Source organism: Onthophagus taurus, chromosome 10 (assembly GCF_036711975.1).
Source record: "Onthophagus taurus isolate NC chromosome 10, IU_Otau_3.0, whole genome shotgun sequence".
Lineage (NCBI taxonomy): Eukaryota > Metazoa > Arthropoda > Insecta > Coleoptera > Scarabaeidae > Onthophagus > Onthophagus taurus.
Genome location: NC_091975.1, coordinates 7,079,011 through 7,105,908, shown reverse-complemented (window position 1 = coordinate 7,105,908; position 26,898 = coordinate 7,079,011). Strand labels below are relative to the sequence as shown.

Sequence of the window (26,898 nt, the reverse complement as noted above, 5' to 3'; positions counted from 1 at the left end):
TGAACAGAGTTGCATTTAAAAAATCATAACAACAATGTTTATGGAAAATAAGAATTAATTTATGGCACATTAAATCCTTATTAAATTAGCTTTAAAATGTTCCTTATTTCATGATGATATCTCAATTTGTTCTTGAGATACGATTTTTTAAAATTGCATTCATCATCTATGATAATTATACAGAATTGAATTTAAAAAATCATAACAGCGGTGTTTATGGAAAATAAGAAATTATTTATGACACATTAAATCCTCATTAAATTTGCTTTAAAATGTTTCTTATTTCATGATGATATCTCAATTCGTTCTTGAGATACGATTTTTTAAAATTGCATTCATCATCTATGATAATTATGCATAGTTGAATTTAAAAAATCATAACAGCGGTGTTTATGGAAAATAAGAAATTATTTATAGCACATTAAATCGTTATTAAATTTGCTTTAAAATGTTTCTTATTTCATGATGATATCTCAATTCGTTCTTGAGATACGATTTTTTGAATTTCTACTTAAAAATCTATAACAATCAAATGAACAGAGTTGTATTTAAAAAATCATAACAACAATGTTTATGGAAAATAAGAATTAATTTATGGCACATTAAATCCTTATTAAATTTGCTTTAAAATGTTTCTTATTTCGTGATGATATCTCAATTCGTTGTTGAGATACGATTTTTTTAAATTGCTTTCATCATCTATGTTAACTATAGAGTTGAATTTAAAAAATCATAACAGCGGTGTTTATGGAAAATAAGAAATTATTTATGGCATATTAAATCCTCATTAAATTAGCTTTAAAATGTTTCTTATTTCATGATGATATCTCAACTCGTTCTTGAGATACGATTTTTTGAATTTCTACTTAAAAATCTATAACAATCAAATGAACAGAGTTGCATTTAAAAAATCATAACAACAATGTTTATGGATAATAAGAATTAATTTATGGCACATTAAATCCTTATTAAATTAGCTTTAAAATGTTCCTTATTTCATGATGATATCTCAATTCGTTCTTGAGATACGACTTTTTGAAATTGCCTTCATCGTCTATGATAATTATACATAGTTGAATTTAAAAAATCATAACAGCGGTGTTTATAGAAAATAAGAAATTATTTATGGCACATTAAATCCTTATTAAATTTGCTTTAAAATGTTTCTTATTTCATGATGATATCTCAATTCGTTCTTGAGATACGATTTTTTGAATTTCTACTTAAAAATCTATAACAATCAAATGAACAGAGTTGTATTTAAAAAATCATAACAACAATGTTTATGGAAAATAAGAATTAATTTATGGCACATTGAATCCATATTAAATTAGCTTTAAAATGTTCCTTTTTTCGTGATGATATCTCAATTCGTTCTTGAGATACGATTTTTTGAAATTGCATTCATCATCTATGATAATTATACAGAGTTGAATTTAAAAAATCATAACAGCGGTGTTTATGGAAAATAAGAAATTATTTATGGCACATTAAATCCTTATTAAATTTGCTTTAAAATGTTTCTTATTTCATGATGATATATCGATTCGTTCTTGAGATACGATTTTTTAAAATTGTATTCATCATCTATCATAATTATACAGAGTTGAATTTAAAAAATCATAACAGCGGTGTTTATGGAAAATAAGAAATTATTTATGGCACATTAAATCCTTATTAAATTTGCTTTAAAATGTTTCTTATTTCATGATGATATCTCAATTCGTTCTTGAGATACGATTTTTTGAACTTCTACTTAAAAATCTATAACAATCAAGTTAACAGAGTTGTATTTAAAAAATCATAACAACAATGTTTATGGAAAATAAGAATTAATTTATGGCACATTAAATCCTTATTAAGTTAGCTTTAAAATGTTCCTTATTTCGTGATGATATCTCAATTCGTTCTTGAGATACGATTTTTTAAAATTGCATTCATCATCTATGATAATTATACAGAGTTGAATTTAAAAAATCATAACAGCGGTGTTTATGGAAAATAAGAAATTATTTATGGCACATTAAATCCTTATTAAATTAGCTTTAAAATGTTCCTTCTATCATTATGATATCTCAATTACAATGAATATTGGAATAATTTATTTTCTTACTTAAGATAAAATTTTGTAGGTGCATTTTTTGTAGAAACTAATTTTAGTGAAAAATTTATCAACAAGAAACCTTTTAAATGTAGAAGGGAAGTTCCTAAAAACATGACTTAACAATAAATAGGTGCATTTACTACCTGTTTAAATGGGTTTTTGTGCAAACAGGAAACGCACAAAAAGCAAAAATCACGTAAATACGTGTCAAGATAAAAGAAGATTTAACTTTTGTAGATAACACCGTCCCAGGTAGAAAAGATAAAAACAAAGACATTGTTTTTGAAAGCCAAAAATTACCCCCAAAGAATCCAAGCTATATAAACCCTTAAACTTTCAAATTTCCACAAAATTCTTTACTTTGCTTCGCGACGTTGAGTCTCATGAACAAGATGTTATTTTTTGTGGTTATTGCATTTATTTTGTTCGCAACATCAAATGGAGCTGCAACGGGAGATATTGGTTCGACAATTTCTTCAACAACAACATCTCCACAAACAATCGAACCGTTTATTCCCCACAAAGTTTATCCTTACGCTGAAACTTATCCAAATTCAGGTTACGACAATTATTTAATCCCTCTCGGACCAGTTTATAACCCGGATGAAGAAAAAGGGATTACATCTCAACCACCCGTAAGTAAACCAACATCTTTAATCATAATATTTTTGTTAAAATTGATTATCTTATGGTTTGAGATCACCATAATCGAGTACATCGTCTTCAATTTCTTCGTTATAATGTTACAGACTGGACTTGCCATGTTTTTGAAAACATTCACCCGGATTAGTCTTTATGTCGTTGGAACGGCTGCAGCTATTTTAATTGGAGCTTTATTTACGAGCTTGCTGTGTACTTATACTCCTTTCTGCACGTTAACTTTTAATGGATTTCGCAAAATTAACCCGGAAACAGTTCGATCTTTGGTTAATGTTGATAATATCTCAGCTGCTGCTTCTTTCGTTCAAGATGCTGTCGATAAATATCAAAGGCTTCAAAGAGGTATTAAATATTAGATTTAAATGATTTATTTTTTTTTTAAGATTGTGATGATTTTTGTAATAATAAAATTTTTTGTGGGTGTTATAAATATAATAATAAAGCAATACTTGTAATTTGATAATAAAGATATTAATAATTAAAATTTTTTTAAATTATTCTATTCCAATCTGTTATAAATAAATGTTTAATGAAGCCGCTGGGAAAACCGCAACCCTTTTAAACCGGAAAATGACTCCATCGTGTTTGTATCGAAAGCTCTTATAGCAACGTAACGGTTAAAAAAAGGGGGTCATTGGGGAATTTGTGTTATTAGTAACCGCGCTTGCTTCAGGAATGTAACTTCACCTGTTGTGATTAAAAAAAAATCAAGCTGGGGAATTGTATGGAAAACGAAACCATAACTCCTGTTTTCACCAAAGAAAAAGGGTATAAATTTGATTATTAATCTCTTTTTGACTCATTAATACTTTTTGTAGAGTTGACAACAAAGATAAAATGCCTAATTCAAACATCGATTTTTATTATTTCTTACCAAGCCCACCATGTCGATCTGTCATGCTTTTAGCCAAAGCTTTAGGGGTGCAAATGAATCAAAAAATAACCAGCATTTTAGCCGGCGACAATATGACACCAGAATATTTACGAGTAACTATAACATTTTTAATCTTTTTTAGTTATAAATTATTTCATTATAGCTAAATCCACAACATACAATCCCAACTTTAAACGATAACGGTTTTATTTTATTCGAAAGCCGCGCAATTCTTCAATACCTCGTCGATCAATACGCAAAAGACGATTCTTTATCGCCGAAAGAAGCGAAAAAAGCGGCCATCGTCAATCAACGTTTATATTTCGATGCTTGTACTTTAATGCCGAGATTGGTACAGTATATGGGGCCAGTTTTACGACATGCCCAAACACCGGATAAAGAGAAATTGGGGAACTTCGAGGAGGCGCTTGGTTATCTCGACGAATTCTTAGAAAATCAAACGTGGGCTGCCGGGTCTCAATTGACCATCGCCGATTTCGCTTTGATTTCCACCGTTTCAACGGCGGAAGCGATTGGGGTTGACATTTCAAAGTTTCCAAATGTAAATGCTTGGTTTCAACGCACCAAAAATGCCATGACCGGGTTTGGATACGAAGAAATTAACCAAGCTGGGTGTGCCATTATTGGCGGGATGTTTAAAAATAAAGCTAAATAAAATATATTGATTTATTAACCTTTGAGAGGGCGCGCTGTCATAAAATTTATGACAATTTTCGTTTTTATAATACAGTGTGTTAATTAATTATCGTACCCGACGTCATCATTGCAAGTATGCAACCAATATCACAGTACTGGTATTGCTATACGCGATTTGCGTATTACACTGTGATATTGGTTGCATACTTGCAATGATGACGTCGGGTACGATAATTAATTAACACACTGTATATCTCCTTATATTATGCATTTGAAAGGATTTAACGCTAAAGTGTTCATGTAACTATGTATTTTGAACATGATGAAAAAAAATGTAAAAAAAAATATATTGACCTTGTCTTTATGGCAAAAAAAGTTATAAAAAACAAAAAATTTACACATTAATTGTTGATTTATAAGGCCGTATTTATATTATGGGATGTATTAAGGGATATAAATGTATTATAAACAGATTTGAAACACAAAAGCACATTTTTGAAAAATACAGCTCTGTAATGATAATTTTGTCAAAATCGAAATTTTTTTGATCTTCTCAACATTTCAATCTTTTTGGTTGTTCGTGAGATTATGGAAATATTCAATGTATTCAAAGGCTAAACCTGAATGTTTCTAGTTGTAGGTCTAATGTTAGTTCTAGTGACAGTTGTAGGTAGCGCTAGTCAACATAAGATATCATTATGTTGCATATTCTAATTGAACTAAAACTAGACCTAGAAATATTCGGGTTTAGCCGTGCGTCTTCAACCCGAATTCTTCTAGTTATAGGTCTAGTGTTAGTTCTAGTTTTATACTAGCAGTATCGAAGACGCTATGGAAGGTATGGGGGAGAGATTTCCGGACAGGTGGAGGATGGGGATAATATGCCCACTGTATAAAAAGAGGAATAAAAGGGTGGTGAGCAATTATAGAGGGATCACCCTGTTGGACACAACTTTCAAAATTTATGCAAAGATACTGCTGGGGAGGTTGGAAGAGGAAATGGAGAGGGGAGAATTGTTGCCGGATTGACAATATACATTCTGAAACACCTGGTAGATAGGGAGTTGAACAAGAAGGGGGGAAAGTTTATTGACCTGAAGGCTGCATTCGATAACGTGGATAGAGAGAAGTTGCGGGAGGAAACGAGGAAGAGTGGTATAACAGAACAACTGATAGGGAGGGTGAAGGAGATGTACAGGGAGACGATGGCCAAGGATAAAGTGGGGGAAGAGTTAAGTGAGGTATTCTGGACGATAAAGGAGATGATGAAGTCCCTGGAAAGATATTTTAAAGCGAAGGGGTTGGAGGTAAACGTCGAGAAAACAAAGATAATGGAGTTCTGCAAAGGGGGAAGAAGAAAGAAGGAGGAATATGGTTTCCCGGAAAGTAATAAGGTCGGGGCGCACGTGAGGGCGATGGCAAAAAGAGCGAACAGGGTGATGGGGAGAAAGAACTTTTGGAAGGGACGTGGGAAAAAGAAAGGTTATGTTTGATGGCTTGGTAAGGAACACAATGATGTACGACCCAGAAGTATGGGGATTGAGAGAACAAGGTCTGCTGGAGGATATACAAACACGATATTGGAGATGGGTACTGGGGTTGGCAAGGGAGACCCCAGGGTATTCGAAAACAGAAGAGCGGAAAGAGGTGAAATGTGGAGAGAACTGAGACATAGGAACAAGGATATACAGAGACAGGAAAGAAGGTCACAGATACGAGAAGGGAGATACAATGAAAAGTATGGGGAGATAGTGATAGAGGAACTGCCAAAATATTTGTTGATGGAGGGGGATGATGAAGGGAAGAGATTGGTGGCCAGATTCCGCTGTGGTAATGAGGAGAGGGGGAATAGGTACTGGGCGGATGATGTGGAGAGGTGGTGTAGGCTGTGTGGAGAGGATTAGGAGACGCTAGAACACATGCTGAGAGGGTGTAGTGAGCTAAGGGAGGAGACAATGGGCAGGAAGCAGATTTTGGGAGAGGGAGGCGAGGGCAAAAGATGGATAAGGGAGGTGATGGGGGCGAGGAGACGAAGGGGTGGAAAGAGGGTAGAAGATTTAGAGGTGTATATATATATATACAGGGTGATTCATTAGCTCTATGACAAACTTTGGCAGATGAAAGGTGATGCGATTCTAAGGAAAAAATGTTATATGAATATGGGTCCGATTCATTTTGGTTAAAGAGTTACAAGCCTTTGAAAATTTTACACAGTTTAATAGGCAAATGAAAATGTAACATAAAAAATAAGTTTAAAAATTACAAAAATTGTTCGAAATGTCCGCCTTCAGCTTGAATGCACGCCTCACATCGACGAAGTAAAGATTCTATCACACGACGTATGATATTTGGATCATTCCGTATGCTATTAGCTGCATCTTGAATTCTGTCCAGTAGTTGCTGACGGGTAGTAATTTCTACATGGTACACAAGCTGCTTCATGTGTCCCCAGAAATAATAATCCAGCGGATTTAGATCTGGGGATCGTGGTGGCCAGACTACTGGACCTCCATTGCCAATCCATTTGTTTGGAAAATGTTCATGTAACCAAGCGATGACTTCTCTTCCTCGATGTGGTGGTGCACCATCGTGCTGATACCACATATTTTGAACGATGTTAAGTGGTACGTCGTCGATAAAATCGAAAAGGTTATGTCCCAAGAAATTTCTGTACATATTTGCATTTAAGCGTTCATTTATCACCCATACAGGTAGCAAAGAATTGTTAAAAATGCCACCCCAAACGTTTACACTAAACCGTTGCTGAAATCTTCCTGGTCTAATTGCATGTAGATTTTGCAAGGACCACACATGTTCGTTATGATAATTATTTATGCCTGCCCTAGTGAAACACGCTTCATCAGACCACAGAACTTGGAAAATGAAGTTATTATTTTGAGCATGTTGCTGAATAATCCAGTGGCAAAATGCTAAGCGTTGCTCAGTATTTCCAGGATGTAATGCTTGAACATTTTGGCGATGAAACGGATGTAACATTTCTCGATTCAGTACACGCCATACAAAACTTTGGGATATTTGTAACATGCTCGCTATACGCCGAGTACTAATTGAAGGGTCGTCAAGTACTAAATCAATAACACGTTCTTCATTTTGTACATTCACATCATGGGGACGAACGGAATGTAGTGGAGCGGGGTTACCTGTTTCTCTCAGTCTGCGAAATGATGCACTAAACACTGTATGGGCAGGTTGATGTCTATTTGGAAACCTACGAAGGTATTCTCTTGCTGCTTGCCGAGCGTTTCCGTTACAAAGCCCGTATACAAAAATAATATCTACATATTCTTCAGTCGTAAATACATGCATTTTCGTTTTCGATCAAAACTCTGACAATTATAAACTTTGAAACACACAGAATAGAGTAAATTGAAATGTTTGACATAAAGAACTCAGTTTTGTTATCACAGCCAACTCTGTATTTGTGTTTCATAATTATTGTTGCAAATCTTTACTTCGTCGATGTGAAGCGTGCATTCAAGTTGAAGGCGGACATTTCGAACAATTTTTGTAATTTTTAAACTTATTTTTTATGTTACATTTTCATTTGCCTATTAAACTGTGTAAAATTTTCAAAGGCTTGTAACTCTTTAACCAAAATGAATCGGACCCATATTCATATAACATTTTTCCTTAGAATCGCATCACCTTTCATCTGCCAAAGTTTGTCATAGAGCTAATGAATCACCCTGTATAGTAGAATGTATAGTAGAAGGGAAAATTGTAAATATTAAAAAATAATAAAATACTTATAATACTAGCACTATCACTAGAACTAACACAAGACCTAGAACTAGAATCATTCGGGTTTAGCCGTCTTGAGAGACGTGCGGCTAAACCCGAATGTTTCTAGTTATAGGTTTAGTGTTAGTTCTAGTTTTATACTAGCACTATCACTAGAACTAACACAAGACCTAGTACTAGAACTACATTCATATATTGCGACTTATATGAAGTTCCGTAGAAAATTCCTAAATTTGTAATTTGTAAATGTTATTAGATTGGAAAAATTAATCGACTTCATTTTATGTTTTTAACAATTGTTTAATATAAATTAAATATTTTTACTCTAGCAAAATATGTGTTTTAACTAAACGTGTTATAAAATTGGGCGCTCATGAAGGGTTTTTGTGTAGATGTGATTTATTAAAATCGTAATAAATTATTTAGATGTTATTGCGGATTTGATTTTAAAAAATATTAGACAGTCTTAGGATCGAAATTCTCTCTCTGCACCTCGTTAGCACGCGGAGCTTTTGTCCGAAAGCTCCCGGGGAAGCTCACGATCGACCTCAGACCGACCGCTCATCCTGCGCTTGAATAATGACGCGATTACCACCGCCGTTTCCAACTAGCTTTAAATTTAAATTCCTTGCTTTGGAATTATATCAATATTTTTTTTAATAACGAATTTATCTCAAACTACCCCAAGAAAATACAAAAAAATATTTATATCTGTCTAAATTAATCTAATAATTTTAGTACTTTAAAGAAACTCTCAAATTGATATATCACGTCAAAACGAATTTCGAAAATTCCTTACTTTCTTAAACCACTACCCCAAAATCTCCTTCCGTAACGCGCAGTCTTTTCGGCGCGATCGGATGTGCGCCCTGAAAACTACCCCCTGAAACGGTGGCGGCGTCGGGACGTCCGTGTCAGTCTGTGTTTCGGATTCGTTCGGAAAACGTTACTACAACTAAATTTATTTATCTCGACTTTTCGCGTCGAGGAGATAACTTTTTGCGCGTACGATTTTATTTTTCTTCGGTGGATTGCAAGTTGTTCGACTTTAACTTGGTTCGCAACGAAAAATAAAAGTAAGAGAGGACTTTTTCGAGTTTTGAACGTTGTTTTTTGAAAAGTTCGACGACGATTTTAGTTTATTTTAAGATTTAAATTGCTTGAAATCGACTCGAATAGGAGAATTTATGAATTAGGTAGGTTATTTTATTGTTAACTATTGTGATCAACGATTTTTTAAAAATCTTTTAATTAATTTAAGAGAAATTAATTAGAGCATTTCTTAGTGTGGTAAAACGAATGTTTACATCTGACAAGGGATAAGATAAGGGGTCGGAAAAACTGGTTTAAACCGCCCCTTGAGAGAGAGAGCATGGCTAACGGGGTTTTCGGTAAATTGCACACTGGATTTATGCGTTCTAAGAACGTCGCGGATCGTGGTGCTTCGAAGGGAGCCAACCAAAAAGTGGGAGGTAGGGGGTGTTGAGAAATTGCCGTTCTTAAGTTTTACGGGTTAATTACCCTTCCGCCGAAGGGTATAAGGGATCTTTATTTTTTTTTTGTAAAAGCTTTATACTCGTTTGCTCTTTCCTAACAGCATCTTCATTATGGGTACCAGATGACGTTGTCACTGCAAGAAACCTCTAATGCATCATTCCCTATGCAAATTTATTATAATTCTAAATTTTATGTAAATGTCCATACCATTTTAGTTACTCCATTATAGAGTTTTATGCCAGAGTTTCCTCAGACTAGCAGTCTTCGAGTTGTGTCTTTGTCTCTCACCCGCATACGTCATTAATGGTTCTGTAATGGCCCTAAAAATCAAATACATTGCCTTTATCGTTTCTTTATTTCTGCCAATTTTCCTTATTACATCTTTATTGTCCTCTCCGCCTTCGTTTATAACTACCCCATGGTATTCGTACTAATCTACATGTTTTATTATGCCGCTCTCCAAGTGTATGCCTTTCCGTTATAGTTTTCTTCATTTCGAACTCTCATTTATTCTATTCTTCCTTCTAGTTTCATATGCCCATCGGGTTGCATTTCCTTTTCCAATGTTTTAGGATTGAGTGGATATAGATCTTGAATATTGTGGGAGAAAGCATCAGTTGTGAGTTTTTCTACCTGATAACACTTTCACAGCATGGATGTAAGTTCTGTTGATGCCTGCAACTGTCAGGGCAATCAAAATTTCTGAATCGAATTCATTTCCCTTCCTCTTGACAACTCAACTAGGTGTCTAAGCGTGAATAAATTATTTATGCAAGTAATTACAGTCTATATTATTAATTTAGCTAACTTAACCCTTTGTGTCCCAAGAAGTCAAAAATTTTGAAACTTTGTGGCAGAATTAAAACGCTATCAAAATACATTCAGTAGAGGCCTTTGGAATCAATTTTAGCAAAATATGCAATCCCCCCATTCCAGGGGGATAATGGTACTTGAGAGTACCGTCAAGCATTAAAATATATTTTCAGTATACAAAAACAGTTCTTTCTTTCATTACAACATAAATAAACATTGCACAAAGTACATTTTGAGTGGGGTCCAGCTTTGGCAGAACAATTTTCGCAACTTCCTCTTTCTTTTGAACTTACGCTACAACATTTTCGTGGACGCAGTAAATTTGAATATTTATTTATCAGAAATTAGCAAAATCTGATAGAATATTGAAAAAAAACATATTGAGCAAAAACTAACATTTTCGCATAATCTAAGTGTCAAAAAAGATGTTAATTTAAAAATTCCTGGAAGCCGTATTTGTTGAAATTAACGAATGAGACTTATTCTAAATTAAAGCTGAAAGCTTTGTCTTTAAAATGATGTATAATAATTGTTGGGTTGGATTGGAAAAATATTGAGAAAAAAATGTTGAAATAAAACTTGCATTTTCGTATAACCTAAAAGTGTCAAAAAAGATGTTAATTTAAAAATTCCTGGAAGCCGTATTTATTGAAATTAAGGAATGAGACTTATTCTAAATTAAAGCTCAAAGCTTTCTCTTTAAAATGATGTATAATAATTGTTGGGTTCGATTGGAAAAATATTGAGAAAAAAAATGTTGAAATAAAGCTTACATTTTCGTATAACCTAAAAGTGTCCAAAACGATGCTAATTTAAAAATTCCTCAAAGCCGTATTTATTAAAATTAAGGAATGAGACTTATTCTAAATTAAAGCTCAAAGCTTTCTCTTTAAAATGATGTATCATAATTGTTAGGTTGGATTGGAAAAATATTGAGAAAAGAAATGTTGAAATAAAACTTGCATTTTTGTATAACCTAAAAGTGTCAAAAAAGATGTTAATTTAAAAATTCCTGGAAGCCGTATTTATTGAAATTAAGGAATGAGACTTATTCTAAATTAAAGCTCAAAGCTTTCTCTTTAAAAATGATGTATAATAATTGTTAGGTTGGATTGGAAAAATATTGAGAAAAATAATGTTGAAATAAAACTTGCATTTTTGTATAACCTAAAAGTGTCAAAAAAGATGTTAATTTAAAAATTCCTGGAAGCCGTATTTATTGAAATTAAGGAATGAGACTTATTCTAAATTAAAGCTCAAAGCTTTCTCTTTAAAATGATGTATAATAATTGTTGGGTTGGATTGGAAAAATATTGAGAAAAAAAATGTTGAAATAAAGCTTACATTTTCGTATAACCTAAAAGTGTCCAAAACGATGCTAATTTAAAAATTCCTGGAAGCCGTATTTATTAAAATTAAGGAATGAGACTTATTCTAAATTAAAGCTCAAAGCTTTCTCTTTAAAATGATGTATAATAATTGTTGGGTTGGATTGGAAAAATATTGAGAAAAATAATGTTGAAATAAAACTTGCATTTTTGTATAACCTAAAAGTGTCAAAAAAGATGTTAATTTAAAAATTCCTGGAAGCCGTATTTATTGAAATTAAGGAATGAGACTTATTCTAAATTAAAGCTCAAAGCTTTCTCTTTAAAATGATGTATAATAATAGTTGGGTTGGATTGGAAAAATATTGAGAAAAAAAAAGTTGAAACAAAACTTACATTTTCGTATAACCTAAAAGTATCAAAAAAGATGTTAATTTAAAAATTCCTGGAAGCCGTATTTATTGAAATTAAGGAATGAGACTTATTCTAAATTAAAGCTCAAAGCTTTCTCTTTAAAATGATGTATAATAATTGTTGGGTTCGATTGGAAAAATATTGAGAAAAAAAATGTTGAAATAAAGCTTACATTTTCGTATAACCTAAAAGTGTCCAAAACGATGCTAATTTAAAAATTCCTCAAAGCCGTATTTATTAAAATTAAGGAATGAGACTTATTCTAAATTAAAGCTCAAAGCTTTCTCTTTAAAATGATGTATCATAATTGTTAGGTTGGATTGGAAAAATATTGAGAAAAGAAATGTTGAAATAAAACTTGCATTTTTGTATAACCTAAAAGTGTCAAAAAAGATGTGAATTTAAAAATTCCTGGAAGCCGTATTTATTGAAATTAAGGAATGAGACTTATTCTAAATTAAAGCTCAAAGCTTTCTCTTTAAAAATGATGTATAATAATTGTTAGGTTGGATTGGAAAAATATTGAGAAAAAAAATGTTGAAATAAAACTTGCATTTTCGTATAACCTAAAAGTGTCAAAAAAGATGTTAATTTAAAAATTCCTGGAAGCCATATTTATTGAAATTAAGGAATGAGACTTATTCTAAATTAAAGCTCAAAGCTTTCTCTTTAAAATGATGTATAATAATTGTTGGGTTGGATTGGAAAAATATTGAGAAAAAAAATGTTGAAATAAAGCTTACATTTTCGTATAACCTAAAAGTGTCCAAAACGATGCTAATTTAAAAATTCCTGGAAGCCGTATTTATTAAAATTAAGGAATGAGACTTATTCTAAATTAAAGCTCAAAGCTTTCTCTTTAAAATGATGTATAATAATTGTTGGGTTGGATTGGAAAAATATTGAGAAAAAAAATGTTGAAATAAAGCTTACATTTTCGTATAACCTAAAAGTGTCCAAAACGATGCTAATTTAAAAATTCCTGGAAGCCGTATTTATTAAAATTAAGGAATGAGACTTATTCTAAATTAAAGCTCAAAGCTTTCTCTTTAAAATGATGTATAATAATTGTTGGGTTGGATTGGAAAAATATTGAGAAAAATAATGTTGAAATAAAACTTACATTTTCGTATAACCTAAAAGTATCAAAAAAGATGTTAATTTAAAAATTCCTGGAAGCCGTATTTGTTGAAATTAACGAATGAGACTTATTCTAAATTAAAGCTGAAAGCTTTGTCTTTAAAATGATGTATAATAATTGTTGGGTTGGATTGGAAAAATATTGAGAAAAAAATGTTGAAATAAAACTTGCATTTTTGTATAACCTAAAAGTGTCAAAAAAGATGTTAATTTAAAAATTCCTGGAAGCCGTATTTATTAAAATTAAGGAATGAGACTTATTCTAAATTAAAGCTCAAAGCTTTCTCTTTAAAATGATGTATAATAATGGTTAGGTTGGATTGGAAAAATATTGAGAAAAATAATGTTGAAATAAAACTTACATTTTCGTATAACCTAAAAGTGTCAAAAAAGATGTTAATTTAAAAATTCCTGGAAGCCGTATTTATTGAAATTAAGGAATGAGACTTATTCTAAATTAAAGCTCAAAGCTTTCTCTTCAAAATAATGTATAATAATGGTTAGGTTAGATTGGAAAAATATTGAGAAAAAAAATGTTGAAATAAAGCTTACATTTTCGTATAACCTAAAAGTGTCAAAAAAGATGTTAATTTAAAAATTCCTGGAAGCCGTATTTATTAAAATTAAGGAATGAGACTTATTCTAAATTAAAGCTCAAAGCTTTCTCTTTAAAATGATGTATAATAATGGTTAGGTTGGATTGGAAAAATATTGAGAAAAATAATGTTGAAATAAAACTTACATTTTCGTATAACCTAAAAGTGTCAAAAAAGATGTTAATTTAAAAATTCCTGGAAGCCGTATTTATTGAAATTAAGGAATGAGACTTATTCTAAATTAAAGCTCAAAGCTTTCTCTTCAAAATAATGTATAATAATGGTTAGGTTAGATTGGAAAAATATTGAGAAAAAAAATGTTGAAATAAAGCTTACATTTTCGTATAACCTAAAAGTGTCAAAAAAGATGTTAATTTAAAAATTTCTGGAAGCCGTATTTATTGAAATTAAGGAATGAGACTTATTCTAAATTAAAGCTCAAAGCTTTCTCTTTAAAATGATGTATAATAATTGTTGGGTTGGATTGGAAAAATATTGAGAAAAAAAATGTTGAAACAAAACTTACATTTTCGTATAACCTAAAAGTATCAAAAAAGATGCTAATTTAAAAATTCGTGGAAGCCGTATTTATTGAAATTAAGGAATGACACTTATTCTAAATTAAAGCTCAAAGCTTTCTCTTTAAAATGATGTATAATAATTGTTAGGTTGGATTGGAAAAATATTGAGAAAAAAAATGTTGAAATAAAGCTTACATTTTCGTATAACCTAAAAGTGTCCAAAACGATGCTAATTTAAAAATTCCTGGAAGCCGTATTTATTAAAATTAAGGAATGAGACTTATTCTAAATTAAAGCTCAAAGCTTTCTCTTTAAAATGATGTATAATAATTGTTGGGTTGGATTGGAAAAATATTGAGAAAAATAATGTTGAAATAAAACTTACATTTTCGTATAACCTAAAAGTGTCAAAAAAGATGTTAATTTAAAAATTCCCGGAAGCCGTATTTATTGAAATTAAGGAATGAGACTTATTCAAAATTAAAGCTCAATGCTTTCTTTTTAAAATGATCTGTAATAATCACACCTAATAACCATTTATCAAAGAAATACCTTTTTGAACAACAAAATTCAACAAGACCACTTTTCACTAAACTTCTAACTTCACATCTGGATGAATAAGTTTAAATAGGTATACCTAAAAACCCTACAGTGCGGATTGTGTCATTTTTTATACAGATTCTTTCTTGTATAGACTACAGTTTAAAACGAGTGTTTAAAACTAGCGGTACTTTAAAGTACCGTCGGGACACAAAGGGTTAACTTGATAGGAGAAAATGTAAAAGTTAATTTAAAAACCATAAAAGAACTGTCATTTTTGACAATTAAAAATGACGTAAATAAAAAAATTGAGGTTACGTCTAATATTTATATGTCAATTATCTTAAAATTTAATACCAACTTAAATTTTTAAAAAGATTATGACACTAGAAATATCTAATGAATTTATTTATTAAAAATTAGAATTTATTGATAATACGCGTGCAATAAACTTTTATATTAATAAAAAATATAAAAATATTTATAATTTTATAAAAAAAACTAAAAAAATTTGGATTTTTTTTGACTAAAAAATTTTTATAAGTAATTTATCAACGGTATTTGGGGATTTTAAAAATAAACCGTCGATTTATCAACGTTAAACCATCCTCATATGGTGTTCATCCCTTTCCGAAAAATGCCCTGGATATTGACATATCCCACCTGTGCCATAAATTCGTTTTAGAAACCCGGTGGGTTTAAGCTTCGGGCGTTAGTTTATACGGTAAATCATCTAAGATTAGTATAAGACCACCTTAGTTAGACGATGCACCAACCTATTCTCTACCCCGTCACTCGCTAGAGATGATAGGATGAGAAGCAGTGTCTAAACTTCGTGTCAGATTAGATTTAATCCAAAATTTGATGTTTTTTTAGATTTAAACTGTCGAATGCAGTTGCGTTCAAAAATCGTTAGATAAAAAAAAGCTTTTTGAAAAAAAATTCGTGACTTTTCCTCTCGTTGTGTTTTTCCGATTCAGTAAAATCTAGACATATCGCTGTTTAAAAACAAACCTTCAATCTAATTTTAAAAAATGTTGGTATAAAAATCTGGGATGAAATTGCGGATAAAAATTGGAATCGAATTGGTTATAAAATCGGATAAAAAGCAGATGAAAACCGGATGAAGACCGTTTTGAAAAAGAGTCGATAAGAACTTGGGTTATATTTCTGGAAAACAGGCCTCTTCAATTCCTATTAAGTTTTATTGTTACCCAAGAACTGGAAGAGATAGGAGTTTATTGCCGTTCGGTTCTATTTGAGACCCTTTATTTTATACCCTTTAGGTCTCCTTGTTTCATTTTTATTCCAAAAAAACACACCGTTTTTTTTTAATCGTTAAACGACCGTAACAGCACGGCTCTTGTTAATTGGATCGGCTATTGTTTAAATAAACGCCGCTAGCCAAACGAACGCCACTGTGTATCCTCAATTAAAAACTTATCTACAGAGTAATTTAATCAACTTTTGTAACGATACAAAACCCCACAACAATACGGTCATTGTTTAAACTTTCATTTTAACTCAAATCAAATATAATTTTAAATTTATAAAAGAATTAATAGTAAATTAAAAACATTCCTCTATCAGATCGATTTTAAAGGAGATTACTTCAGATTGCAGTCTGATGAATCTTTAGCACTCGATGAACTTAGCTACAGATAATAGAAAATTCATCCAATTTTAGATGTGATGAAATCTTTATTGGCTTGCTTTCCAAACGTTTCGAATCCAATTTTCAAGCTTCCATAAGAAAATCCATGATGTCCCATAACATCAGCTCGCATATTACAAAGTATACTTTCCAAAGTGTCAATGTTCTTATCATCTTTGCCCTTGTCTTGGTGTTTGGAGGACACGATCTTGAGTTTTCCTGCATCATCACCAGCAATAATTAGGTATAGTTTTTAATCTCCCCAGTTTGTTTGGAAAACGAGCCAGATTATTCTAGAGTATTCCTTATATTCCCCGGAAGTACTTCCAGCAATTTACTACAACCTCCTCAGAACTCAATCAAGTTCATAATATCCTTTACCCAAAAACCAGAAAATTAGCAACTTGTGCAGTTCATCAGAAGTTCTGATTTGATAGCCATAAAAGGAGATGACGAATCCAAAGCAAGATTATAGTTGATGTATAAACTTGTATGTAAAAAAAAAATAAAATTGATAAAAAAAAAACAATTTATTTACAAAAATATTTGTATCCTTAATTAATTTTTAATTAAAATTTTTCATCGATCTTTATGTTGTATTCTTCGAATAATCTTGGCAATTTCGAGCCTAGAAATTTTTTCGGCCTCCCTATTATGAACGGGGAATTCCTTATCACCGAACCATGATTCCCTGGCTAACCCTGCGGCAATTCTGGGATTTTTGTAGAACTCGTTGAGTAGCTCCTCGGGAAGCTGCGCCTCCCGAATGGAATTCTCGACGACAGCCGGATGGGGTTGGCCCCTATTATCTTGGGCAACTATTCCCGGTCCCGTGTGACCGGAAAATGTCGGGGGATTACTCAGGAAATCGTACGCTGAAAGATACTGTTGATGTTGTCCTTTTACCACGCTCAAAATAATCAAGATCATTCCTATTAATTTTTTTAATCCAGATGGATACATTTTTTTCTTAATCTCTGAAATAAAACAATAAATATAGTTTTCTTTTTGGGTTTTAACACTTATTTGAAGTTGGGATTTTTGGTCTGAATTGGTAGATATTTTGCGAGATTTACGACGTCGACGTTTACTGGAACTAATATAAAACTCCGGTCGTAAATTCGGGCTCCGTTAATTAACGTGTAGCAGTGACGGTGCGTTTCGACTGCACTTTTTAATGAAAATCGTCCTCCCAAGCGACAGTAAACGTTGTTTATAGCACCCTACGGACGTTAAACTTTTAGGATAGGATGTGACATTCATTCAAAAATCTTATTCATACCCATTAAAATTTTAAAATCTCTGAAGACGCACGGTTAAACCCGAAACTTTCTAGTTTTAGATATATTTTTATTGAACTAAAAGTAGAACTAACACTAAACCTAGAAACATTCGGATTTAGCCGTTCGTCTCTTAAGACGGCTAAACCCGAATGATTCAAGTTCTAGGTTTAGTGTTAGTTCTAATACTAGTGTTAGTTAGACTTTACTTAGGTTGCAAGTGTTATCTTCATACGTACGGCTAAACCCCCAACTTTTTAGTTCTAGGTCGAGTGTTAGTTCTTGTATTGTATATTTTTCATTGAACTAAAACTAACACTAGACCTAGAACAAGAAAGTTGGGTTGGGTCGAAACTTTCTAGTTCTAGGTCTAGTGTTAGTTTTAGTTTTATTTGTTATTTAGCGTTAGATTCTGGTACATTTTTATTGAAGTAAAAGTAGAACTAACACTGGACCTAAAACTAGAATCATTTGGGTTTAGCCACACGTCTCTAAAGACGGCTAAACCCGAATGATTTTAGTTCTAGGTCTAGTGTTAGTTCTAATGATATAAAACTAGAACTAACACTGGACCTAAAACTAGAATCATTCAGATTTAGCCGCACGTCTCTTAAGACGGCTAAATCCGAATGATTCTAGTTGTAGGTCTATTGTTAGTTCTAATGCTAGTGTTAGTTCTTGTTTTAGGTGTTATTCAGCGTTACATTGTATATTTTTCATTGAACTAAACCTAGAACTAATCCTAGCATTAGAACTAAAACTAGACAAAGAACTAGAAACATTCGGATTTAGCCGTCTATAGGTCTTGTGTTAGTTTTAGTAATAGTGCTAGTGCAATACTAGAACTAAAACTAGACAAAGAAAGAGGGCTAAACCAGAATGATTCTAGTTCTAGATCTTGTGTTAGTTCTAGTTTTACACTATCATTAGAACTAACACAAGGCCTAACACTAGACCTAGAACAAGAAAGTTGGGTTGGGTCGAAACTTTCTAGTTCTAGGTCTAGTGTTAGTTTTAGTTTTATTTGTTATTTAGCGCTAGATTCTGGTACATTTTTATTGAACTAAAAGTAGAACTAACACTGGACCTAAAACTAGAATCATTTGGGTTTAGCCGCACGTCTCTTAAGACGGCTAAACCCGAATGATTCTAGTTCTAGGTCTAGTGTTAGTTCTAATGATATAAAACTAGAACTAACACTAGACCTAAAACTAGAATCACTCGGATTTAGCCACACGTCTCTTAAGACGGCTAAATCCGAATGATTCTAGTTGTAGGTCTATTGTTAGTTCTAATGCTAGTGTTAGTTCTTCTTTTAGGTGTTATTCAGCGTTACATTGTATATTTTTCAGTGAACTAAACCTAGAACTAATCCTAGCATTGGAACTAACACTAGCCCTAGAACCAGAAACATTCGGATTTAGCCGTCTATAGGTCTTGTGTTAGTTTTAGTAATAGTGCTAATGCAATACTAGTACTAAAACTAGACAAAGAACTAGAAGCATTCGGATTTGGCAGCACATCTCTCAAGAAGGCTAAACCAGAATGATTCTAGTTCTAGATCTTGTCTTAGTTCTAGTGTTACACTATCATTAGAACTAACACAAGGCCTAACACTAGACCGAGAACAAGAAAGTTGGGTTGGGTTGAAACTTTCTAGTACTAAGTCTAGTGTTAGTTTTAGTTTTATTTGTTATTTAGCGCTAGATTCTGGTATATTTTTATTGAACTAAAAGTAGAACTAACACTGGACATAAAACTAGAATCATTTGGGTTTAGCCGCACGTCTCTAAAGACGGCTAAACCCGAATGATTCTAGTTCTAGGTCTAGTGTTAGTTCTAATGATATAAAACTAGAACTAACACTAGACCTAAAACTAGAATCATTCGGATTTAGCCGCACGTCTCTTAAGACGGCTAAATCCGAATGATTCTAGTTGTAGGTCTATTATTAGTTCTAATGCTAGTGTTAGTTCTTGTTTTAGGTGTTATTCAGCGTTACATTGTATATTTTTCATTGAACTAAACTTAGAACTAATCCTAGCATTGGAACTAACACTAGCCCTAGAACCAGAAACATTCGGATTTAGCCGTCTATAGGTCTTGTGTTAGTTTTAGTAATAGTGCTAGTGCAATACTAGAACTAAAACTAGACAAAGAAAGAGGGCTAAACCAGAATGATTCTAGTTCTAGATCTTGTGTTAGTTCTAGTTTTACACTATCATTAGAACTAACACAAGGCCTAACACTAGACCTAGAACAAGAAAGTTGGGTTGGGTCGAAACTTTCTAGTTCTAGGTCTAGTGTTAGTTTTAGTTTTATTTGTTATTTAGCGCTAGATTCTGGTACATTTTTATTGAACTAAAAGTAGAACTAACACTGGACCTAAAACTAGAATCATTTGGGTTTAGCCGCACGTCTCTAAAGACGGCTAAACCCGAATGATTCTAGTTCTAGGTCTAGTGTTAGTTCTAATGATATAAAACTAGAACTAACACTAGACCAAAAACTAGAATCATTCGGATTTAGCCGCACGTCTCTTAAAACGGCTAAATCCGAATGATTCTAGTTGTAGGACTATTGTTAGTTCTAATGCTAGTGTTAGTTCTTGTTTTAGGTGTTATTCAGCGTTACATTGTATATTTTTCATTGAACTAAACCTAGAACTAATCCTAGCATTGGAACTAACACTAGCCCTAGAACCAGAAACATTCGGATTTAGCCGTCTATAGGTCTTGTGTTAGTTTTAGTAATAGTACTAGTGCAATACTAGAACTAAAACTAGACAAAGAACTAGAAACATTCGGATTTGGCAGCACATCTCTCAAGAGGGCTAAACCAGAATGATTTTAGTTCCAGATCTTGTGTTAGTTCTAGTTTTACACTATCATTACAACTAACACAAGGCCTAACACTAGACCTAGAACAAGAAAGTTGGGTTGGGTCGAAACTTTCTAGTTCTAGGTCTAGTGTTAGTTTTAGTTTTATTTGTTATTTAGCGTTAGATTCTGGTATATTTTTATTGAACTAAAAGTAGAACTAACACTGGACCTAAAGCTAGAATCATTTGGGTTTAGCCGCACGTCTTTAAAGACGGCTAAACCCGAATGATTCTAGTTCTAGGTCTAGTGTTAGTTCTAATGATATAAAACTAGAACTAACACTAGACATAAAACTAGAATCATTCGGATTTAGCCGCACGTCTCTTAAGACGGCTAAATCCGAATGATTCTAGTTGTAGGACTATTGTTAGTTCTAATGCTAGTGTTAGTTCTTGTTTTAGGTGTTATTCAGCGTTACATTGTATATTTTTCATTGAACTAAACCTAGAACTAATCCTAGCATTAGAACTAACACTAGACCTAGAATCAGAAACATTCGGATTTAGCCGTCTATATGTCTTGTGTTAGTTTTAGTAATAGTGCTAATGCAATACTAGAACTAAAACTAGACAAAGAACTAGAAACATTCGGATTTGGCAGCACATCTCTCAAGAGGGCTAAACCAGAATGATTCTAGTTCTAGTGTTAGTTTTAATTTTATTTGTTATTTAGCGCTAGATTCTGGTACATTTTTATTGAACTAAATGTAGAACTAACACTGGACCTAAAACTAGAATCATTTGGGTTTAACCGCACGTCTCTAAAGACGGCTAAACCCGAATGATTCTAGTTCTAGGTCTAGTGTTAGTTCTAATGATATAAAACTAGAACTAACACTAGACCTAAAACTAGAATCATTCTGATTTAGCTGCACGTCTCTTAAGACGGCTAAATCCGAATATTGTTGTATTCGTTATTTCTTTCCATTTTAAAGCATTAAATAAAATAACAGTGTCTTCTGTTTGTACTTTTATTAAAAAATGGATTATTTGTTTTTAATTCTACCGGTTTCGGTTCAATAGTAGAACCATCCTCAGGACCCTCGAATTACGTCAGTTTATTTTTAAAAAATCTCTTGCGATAGTTAACATGTTAAAAATTTTTCTTCAATTCAAGTTTTGAAAACTAACTTTGAACTTAACAGCTAATACCCTACAAGTAAAAAACACAAGTTCTTGTGAATTGAAGAAAAATTTTTAACATGTTAACTATCGCAAGAGATTTTTTAAAAATAAACTGACGTAATTCGAGGGTCCTGAGGATGGTTCTACTATTGAACCGAAACCGGTAGAATTAAAAACAAATAATCCATTTTTTAATAAAAGTACAAACAGAAGACACTGTTATTTTATTTAAATCCGAATGATTCTAGTTGTAGGTCTATTATTAGTTCTAATGCTAGTGTAAGTTCTTGTTTTAGGTGTTATTCAGCGTTACATTGTATATTTTTCATTGAACTAAACCTAGAACTAATACTAGCATTAGAACTAACACTAGCCCTAGAACCAGAAACATTCGGATTTAGCCGTCTATAGGTCTTGTGTTAGTTTTAGTAATAGTGCTAGTGCAATACTAGAACTAAAACTAGACAAAGAACTAGAAACATTCGGATTTGGCAGCACATCTCTCAAGAGGGCTAAACCAGAATGATTCTAGTTCCAGATCTTGTGTTAGTTCTAGTTTTACACTATCATTAGAACTAACACAAGGCCTAACACTAGACCTAGAACAAGAAAGTTGGGTTGGGTTGAAACTTTCTAGTTCTAGGTCTAGTGTTAGTTTTCGTTTTATTTGTTATTTAGCGTTAGATTCTGTTACATTTTTATTGAACTAAAAGTAGAACTAACACTGGACCTAAAACTAGAATCATTTGGGTTTAGCCGCACGTCTCTAAAGACGGCTAAACCAGAATGATTCTAGTTCTAGGTCTAGTGTTAGTTCTAATGATATGAAACTAGAACTAACACTAGACCTAAAACTAGAATCATTCGGATTTAGCCGTCTTAAGAGACGTGCGGCTAAATCCGAATGATTCTAGTTTTAGGTCTATTGTTAGTTCTAATGCTAGTGTTAGTTCTTGTTTTAGGTATTATTCAGCGTTACATTGTATATTTTTCATTGAACTAAACCTAGAACTAATCCTAGCATTAGAACTAACACTAGCCCTAGAACCAGAAATATTCGGATTTAGCCGTCTATAGGTCTTGTGTTAGTTTTAGTAATAGTGCTAGTGCAATACTAGAACTAAAATAGAAACATTCGGATTTGGCAGCACGTCTCTCAAGAGGGCTAAACCCGAATGATTCTAGTTCTAGGTCTTGTGTTAGTTCTAGTGATAGTGTTAATGTGAAACTAGAACTAACACTAGACCTAGAAGTAGAAACATTCGGATTTAGCCGCACGTCTCTCAAGACGGCTAAACCCGAATGATTCTAGTTCTAGGTCCAGTGTTAGTTCTAATGATATAAAACTAGAACTAACACTAGACCTAAAACTAGAATCATTCGGATTTAGCCGCACGTCTCTTAAGACGGCTAAATCCGAATGATTCTAGTTGTAGGTTATTGTTAGTTCTAATGCTAGTGTTAGTTCTTGTTTTAGGTGTTATTCAGCGTTACATTGTATATTTTTCATTGAACTAAACCTAGAACTAATCCTAGCATTAGAATTAACACTAGCCCTAGAACCAGAAACATTTGGATTTAGCCGTCTATAGGTCTTGTGTTAGTAATAGTGCAATACTAGAATTAAAACTAGACAAAGAACTAGAAACATTCGGATTTGGTAGCGCATCTCTCAAGAGGGCTAAACCAGAATGATTCTAGTTCTAGATCTTGTCTTAGTTCTAGTTTTACACTATCATTAGAACTAACACAAGACCTAGAACTAGAAAGTTTTGGGTTTAGCCATCCGTCTTCAGACGCAAAAATGTTCATATAGCAGACTTTTGAAATTAAAATTTATAACAAATTTAAAAATATTTCCCCCTCCGGTAACGTTATAAAATAATAATAATTTATGGTCGATTTAAAATTTATAATAATTATCACACGGGCTAGATTTTCGTGTGCCATTAAATATGAATTCAAAACCGAGTGAAAAAGTAAAAAATGAAAACCGCGGATCGTACATTCCAATCGTTTCGTTAATGACCACGTTAATATGTGTGTTCGACGAACAAATAAATTTCCACGTTAAATCAATATAAAAGGTCTGGGAAAATGCGACGTTAAACATTTCAAATGGGGAAGGGGTTAATTATAAATCGGAGAGAACGAGAGACCGTTTAGTTCGAACCAATTGGATTCCAATTATTGTGGAATTTTCAATTTATTACTTCAATTTTGATTATTACATTGTTTGGAATCTGTTTGTTAAAGAAATTTGGTGTTATTATTTTTAAGAAAAAAAATTTAATGGGTTTAATACTATTTAAAGTAATTATTTTCGTATTAAATACTTTGTAGGAGTAACAAAGAAATCGATATGAAACATTAAAATTACTTTATGGCGTGTTTTAAGGAAATTATTTACAAAAAATATTACTTACCTCCTCTTTTTAATGAAAAAATTTAAAATTTCACAATATTTTTCTTATATTTCTAAGAACGTCCTCTTCGCGTTTCACAAACAACTTAAATATCAAAAGTCGACCGCGCACTTCCACTTTATAGAGATTCCAGTCGTCCTTGCGACCTAGTCGTTCCAACAATTGACCTTTCCTTGGGAAATTGAGTCAAGGGTCTCTTCTTGAGAGATTGCACCAGCAGCAGTAGCAGCTAAACCGAACGCGAATCCACTTCCTTCGCCTACGGTTATCATACTTTTCCTTATTTTTTTTTTGTTGTTCCTTCTACTTCACCTATTTCTCAACATATAATAGAAAAGGGAAATTAAATTCTCCGATCATGTTTTTTTCACATGTGAATGGAATGCGAAATTATTTCGTTTTGATTTTGTAATAACACGTTTCTTTGACGACTTTCACTTATTGTTCAATTTTAAAAGGATGAAATTTCTTAATTTATAACGTTTGTTTATATTTTAATAAGTGTCAGGTATAAAAACAAATATATGTAATAATTAAAAAAATTTAACAAACTTTGTCTTTTCTCAGTTTGATTCATTTTGACACTTTCTGACAATTTTTAGCACTTTTAGACATCTTTGGGAATACCGCGATATCGTCAAAAGTGTCAAAATTACATTTCTAAATGTTATCAATAATTAAAAATTTAAAAAATGGGTTAAAAAACCCATTAAAACATAATTGATCAATCTCCAAAAATGATAAAATTACTGTTTGGCAGAATTCTCGCTATGAATACTGGAATGATGCACTGGATACTATACTCTGTTTTTAAACCAGGAGGAGTAAACGCGAAAGTCAGATTTACACCAGGAAAAATCACCAGAAAATATCACTAGATATTTTGGCGGTAAATTTTAATTAATAATTATTATTATTTACTTATTTACTTATTATTGTGAAATTTGTTGTGAACGACTATTAGGCCGCGTTTATATTGGCGAGCGATTAGCGATCAGCGTTGAGCGGTGAGCGATGAGCGTTGTATTTAAAAATTCAAGTACCTGCAAATGCAACAGTGCTGTGTATATTAAACCAATGCGATGAGCGGTAACGCTAAGCGGTGGATGTGCGAACAAAACCGGTACTATGGAATGATCAACACCCAGATTACAAAAAAACGGAGATAACAAGAAAGTTATGGGGAGATGTTGGCACATGTATTGGATTATCAGGTTAGTCAAAAAACACTTAAATGTACAAGTATACACGTATTTTTTTGTCGCTCAAAAATCTACAAAGTAATTTGCAAAAGATTCTCGTATCTGTTTCGCTCGTGCTGAACTTCTACGAGCTCCTCCGTGTCCTTCTTGAGGAGGTGGCAACCATTCTGTTTCACGCTGATTTTCTGGAAAATAATGTACCACCTCTTGACAGTAATGTAAGTCACTATTGCCATCTCGATGTCTCACAATATTATGTAAAATACACGTACATTTTACTATATTTGCCGCTTTTTCTGGGTTAACTTCGATATCCTTGCCCAAGATACGCCATTTAGCACGTAGTATGCCAAAAGCACATTCAATGCATTTTCTAGCTATATTGACAAGCGATTATTGAAGTTTTCTTTGACGGGATCGAGATTTCTGGAAGGATATGGTCTCATCAAATAAGTCTTCAACGGATATGCCTCGTCACCAATTAAAACATGAGAAACTTTAATGTTTGTACCAAATAGTTCTCTGTCTGGCGGCATATTAAATACCTTATTTTCAAGTAGATTAAAGAGTTGCGAAGATGAAAATATTCCGCCATCACTTTGCTTTTCTCTGGCGCCAACCTCGATTGTGATAAATTTTTTGTCAGCATCAGCTACTGCTTGTAAGACCACAGAGAAATACTTCAGATAATTAAAATAGCGAGAACCACTTCCTGGTGGGCATTTTATTTGGCAGTGCTTGACCCTACACAATTTGGAAACTTCCAACGTCTGTAGTATCCTTCTGCTACAGTTTGTAATTGCTCTTGACTAGGAACTGGCATGAATTCGTCAACAAATTCATTCCATATTATTTCACATGTTTCATGAACAATTTTGCTAACGGTACAAACTCCATTCTCAGAGTTGTTGCTAAATTTCGGAATGAGAGTCCTGTAGACAAGAATCTGAAATATCATAACAACTAATTAAATACAAATTCTTTCCAGGACAAGCTGCAAAGGGGAAGTGGAAAAATTTAAAAGATAAGTTTTGGGTTGAACTGCATAAAATTCCGAAAAAACGCTCCGGCTCAGAAAATGACAATTATAAGTCAAAATGGCCATTTTTTGATATGATGCTATTTGTAAAAGATAGCATGCTTCCAAGTACAACAACTGGCCACCTCTCGAAGGAACCCGAGAACACCGATAGTGAGGATGAAGAACAAACTGCAGAAAACGTTAATAATGAAGAGTCAGATACCATACAACATGAACCTTCATCACCATCAACTAGCTCTTCACGTCCTTCATCTTGTACAACGCAAAGAAAGACATTCGCAACACCAACATGTCGTAATAAGAAAAGACCTGCACAAAACGAAATCGACAGACATTACTTGGAATTAGAGCAAAAGAAACTAGATTTATTAGAGCAGGAATT

At 32.6% G+C, this 26,898-nt stretch overlaps 4 protein-coding genes and 1 long non-coding RNA gene across 5 annotated transcripts in view; 3 read left to right on the top strand and 2 right to left on the bottom strand.

Moving 5' to 3' along the window:
- LOC111420446 (uncharacterized) overlaps positions 1 to 26,898 on the bottom strand; it is an 86,109-nt gene that overhangs the window by 21,021 nt on the left and 38,190 nt on the right. The gene's annotated exons all lie outside the window — the stretch shown is intronic.
- Positions 2,497 to 3,120, top strand: LOC139431500 (uncharacterized). The gene is made up of 2 exons (XM_071199376.1): positions 2,497 to 2,739; positions 2,803 to 3,120. The coding sequence occupies exons 1-2, from the start codon at positions 2,497 to 2,499 to the stop codon at positions 3,118 to 3,120; spliced, it is 561 nt and encodes a 186-aa protein (XP_071055477.1).
- On the top strand, positions 3,389 to 6,016 carry LOC111420459 (glutathione S-transferase 1-1-like). The gene is made up of 3 exons (XM_023053445.2): positions 3,389 to 3,532; positions 3,583 to 3,751; positions 3,802 to 6,016. Exons 1-3 carry the CDS (start codon positions 3,489 to 3,491, stop codon positions 4,312 to 4,314), a joined length of 726 nt encoding a protein of 241 aa, XP_022909213.2. The 5' UTR covers positions 3,389 to 3,488; the 3' UTR covers positions 4,315 to 6,016.
- Positions 8,993 to 26,898, top strand: part of LOC111420451 (suppressor of lurcher protein 1-like) — a 44,439-nt gene continuing 26,533 nt past the window's right edge. Inside the window, exon 1 of the mRNA XM_023053433.2 lies at positions 8,993 to 9,253. The gene's annotated coding sequence lies outside the window, so the exon portion shown is untranslated. The remainder of the gene's footprint in view (positions 9,254 to 26,898) is intronic.
- Positions 17,078 to 25,153, bottom strand: LOC139431466 (uncharacterized). Its single transcript, XR_011641593.1, has 2 exons — positions 24,273 to 25,153; positions 17,078 to 17,537 (listed from the first exon to the last, which is right to left on the bottom strand). It is a non-coding gene; the product is annotated as an uncharacterized lncRNA (long non-coding RNA).